Genomic DNA, 3,535 nt, shown 5'->3' with positions numbered 1-3,535 from the left:
AACTCCAAACACGACTTTCCAAATGCCACGCCGAGAAAGATAGGTCAAGACAATAGCCACATGGGCGCGTCGCCGATAGCCACACGGCCAGCAGCCGCAGCAACAACTTGGCCTTCATGATACGTACGATCACACCCCAGCCTCCGAAGGAATCCCCTGGTTTATAACTTATAAGCACCATCAACGTTCAGTTTCAGTACATCTGCACTTGGAGGTTCCCATTTGGTCGGATTAGGAGAAATTTATCTCTATCAGACTTGCAGAGTTCCAGGGAGAATAGGCAGCCAGACTCGTAGCTCGAAGTACAGTATCCTCAGCTACTGCAAGTTCTCACGAATTTTATTTCTCCGGTTCCACCATGTCCACCATTGCCAGGATTTCCACTCACCCTCGTTCATCAAGAGTCCAGAGCATGCCCAGCACGTCATGAATGCATCACATTCTAGTAGTTTCTCCCTAACATGAAGCATATTCGTTCTTTACAAGGGACTGGGGGGTTTGGGGCCCGGCAATCGAGAATTTGGGTTCAGGGCCACTAACATGTGGACCCAGCATCTCAAACATGTATTGGATTAAATTTAGACCACCATGTCCACAGTATCCACGGGTACTCAGATCCATATATTGTAACCAGGTAATTCCTGCCATGTTGCTCAGGTAGTTTTAATTTAGTTGCGTGACCTGTCCATTATCGCTCTTTCATAACATCAAAGTGTGCACTAGTAGTAGTTAGCAAAGAGAAGATGGAGATACTGAAGGCTAGTTGATTCGGTATTGGGGTGCTCCAGACTTCAAAAACTATCAGAAATTTGTGTATAACAAGACATGAAGAATTCTGCATTGTAGCCGTGAATTTCAACCTTGCAGATATGAATATTGGTACTATCTATTACATATGTGCAGTCAATCTAGTAAAGAGCTCCCCGCTTTGGCAAGAACAAATAGGCCGCCTCCATCACCTCTAGAAATCCTCAGGTCTTTGTCCAGGTAGGTTGTCAAAAGCCAGGACTTGGCCCTGTTGTTGCCGGGAATTGGTACCTTGAGGGGTGGCTGCCCAGAGATGGACCCGGCGATGCTAGCAAAGGCTTGCTGCAGAGGATTCAGCAGCTGCTGGACAGACTCCAGGCTGATCTTCTGCCCGAATATGGCGATTTGGTTAGGAAGATTGACTGATGATGATATCTCCGGTGGCTGGAAGCTCCCCTCTTTGAATTGGACCTTCAAGAAAACAGTACGTAACATGTCAGTTTCACATATCTACATGGTGCGGGGCAGAACATGTAACTGATGGAAACACCATAAGAAATCTTAATAACCATGATGTACACCACAAATATCTGGTTACACGGAGATTTGCTACATGGCATCATGGTGTACACCATATCTAGGAAAATGACAGGTCCGCCGCAAATACTATGTCTGTTGAGTACTTCTGTACTTGGTTGTAGGCTTGTAGACATGCGTGCTTAGTATCTGTCAATCCATGTCACAACAGAAAGGGGCCTCTCACCACATTGCAATTTTTTTTTTACTTTTCCACATTTTTGAAGAAAAGGGTACTGTAGGTAGATGCAACTAGCAAAATAATTTGACGCGGCAACACACTAAATGTGTAATATTACAATATGGTGCTTCAAAATACTATTGAAGAACCAATGCAGTAATCAAAGAGACTAGCATAACTGCGTAACATTCATGAGAAGCAAGTCGGTACCTCGATCCTTGAAGGACTTTGTGCCTCAAAAGAAGCAGTTGCGCTGAACGAAAATGAAGCGAATGGAGTCGAAATAGTTGAAGCGTTGACTATCGTCATGCTTCTCGAGTCGATTTCTTGGGATATCTTCTCAACTTTGGAGAATGGTGTTGCCCCAGCCAGCAGAATCGGCAAGAGCTCAGAATACGCCGTGTACCTGAAAGTTGATGACGATGAACAATTAAGTAGGTACAAGTAACTGAACTCTGAGTCTAATCTCATTGCAAAGATAGAATAAAACTGGCATTGAGAATTCTAAGTACTAGGAGAATTTGGTCTGCTGCTTCCATGGAATTAAACAATTCAACCTACAACACCCCTTTGGTGACAGTTGTAAGCAATCCGTCAGTGACTAAAATTCAAATGAACTGTTTCGCTGTCATCCATTAGTAACACTCGAACTGACGATCGAAGCTGAGTACCAGTATCAGCTAGTAGTAATTGAGAGTGGGAAGTGAGAAGGCTTACAGCAGTATCCAGTTCCCGTCGAGGAGGTCGGGCGCCTGGACGGGCGCGGTGGTGGGATTGGCGGCCTCGAGCTGGGCCACGAGCTCCACGACCTCGCCCCTGACCTCCGCGGACGCCTGGAGGCCCAGGCCGGAGCCGTACACGGTGTCCGCCAAGCACCGCTTCAGCTCCTCCAGCACGCCGTCCTCCTCCGGAGCCGGAGCCGGCGTGGGCGTGGGCTTGGGGTCGCCGCCCCACTCGTCGTCGTTGGTGGGGGTATCGGCGCCGGAGGGCTGCTCGGGCTCGAGCACGCCTGGCTCGCCCCACTCGTCGGCGACGACGGGGCGCGAGTTGGGCGACGGGGAGGCGGGGGGCTCACGGCCCCATTCGTCGTCGTCGACCGTGGGGTCGGGGATCCCTGCGTTGGGGGGAGTGCCCCCCGCGGCGAGGCGGAGGAGGCGGGGCCGCCTGACCCGGAGGCCGCCGACGCGGACACGCGCGGCGGCGGCGGCGGCGGTGGGGTTGGGGGAGAGGAGTAGGAGGGACGCGTGGGCGGCGTGGCAGGAGGCGAAGAGGGGAGCCATGGATGAACGAACGAATGAATGAATGATTCCACTGCTCTGTTGCCCTCTAGTCACTTGTGTGGGGCGGGCGAGGAGACGACAGCTCAAACGCCGATTTTCTTCTTCCAATTTACTTGAGCATTGCCAGCAAAAAGAATCCGGTTGCTTTCTGAGGCCTTGGATTCGTCTCAAGATCCACGCGATTATTCTTTCCAATGCGACGAGCCGACAATGAACCCGTAGAGACGCAGGTGCCTCTACGCTCTTTATTTCAAGGAATGAACTAACTTTTTCTAAAATAATGATGCCATTGGAAAAGTTAGTTTATTTTCTTGAACTAACAAGGATAGAGGATACCCGATTGTTAACCCACTTGCATCTCTAACCCGGATGCATGGTGCGACAAAGAGTAGAAGTTGGTTAATCTGAGAGGTCACATAGGCACGACAATGCCACCAAGTTCACGACTTCCTTTAACATAGCTCTTGTTGTTCTCCTTTGGTTAGGATCTCCGCTACATCCGTGGAGAAGGGGGAGAAGTGCGTTGATTCTTTCAAAGAACCGGAAGCCAAGCATTACGCTAGGTGACGCGACGGGAAAGGAAGTGACGGTCAACATTTGGGAAAGTTGTGCCTTCAATCAATCTAGGAGTACATGTGGTGCAAAAGCAGGAGGATATATTACTAGGTTTTATCACCACACCTTCCTTGTGAGGAGTTATCTAGTGAGAGTTCATCATCTTGTTTGATTTCATTCTCTTTATCTGGCGATG

At 49.4% G+C, this 3,535-nt stretch overlaps 1 protein-coding gene across 1 annotated transcript; it reads right to left on the bottom strand.

Annotated features, from left to right (window-relative positions):
- Positions 1-750: 750 nt before the first annotated feature.
- LOC124707013 (probable plastid-lipid-associated protein 3, chloroplastic) lies at positions 751-2,821 on the bottom strand. The gene is made up of 3 exons (XM_047238676.1): positions 2,222-2,821; positions 1,715-1,910; positions 751-1,218 (listed from the first exon to the last, which is right to left on the bottom strand). The coding sequence occupies exons 1-3, from the start codon at positions 2,782-2,784 to the stop codon at positions 904-906; spliced, it is 1,074 nt and encodes a 357-aa protein (XP_047094632.1). The 5' UTR covers positions 2,785-2,821; the 3' UTR covers positions 751-903.
- Positions 2,822-3,535: the final 714 nt, after the last annotated feature.

The sequence above is a fragment of the Lolium rigidum genome, chromosome 4 (assembly GCF_022539505.1).
Source record: "Lolium rigidum isolate FL_2022 chromosome 4, APGP_CSIRO_Lrig_0.1, whole genome shotgun sequence".
Classification (NCBI taxonomy): Eukaryota; Viridiplantae; Streptophyta; class Magnoliopsida; order Poales; family Poaceae; genus Lolium; species Lolium rigidum.
Note: the sequence above shows the minus strand (reverse complement) of the source record. Positions and strands in the feature narration are given on the sequence as shown.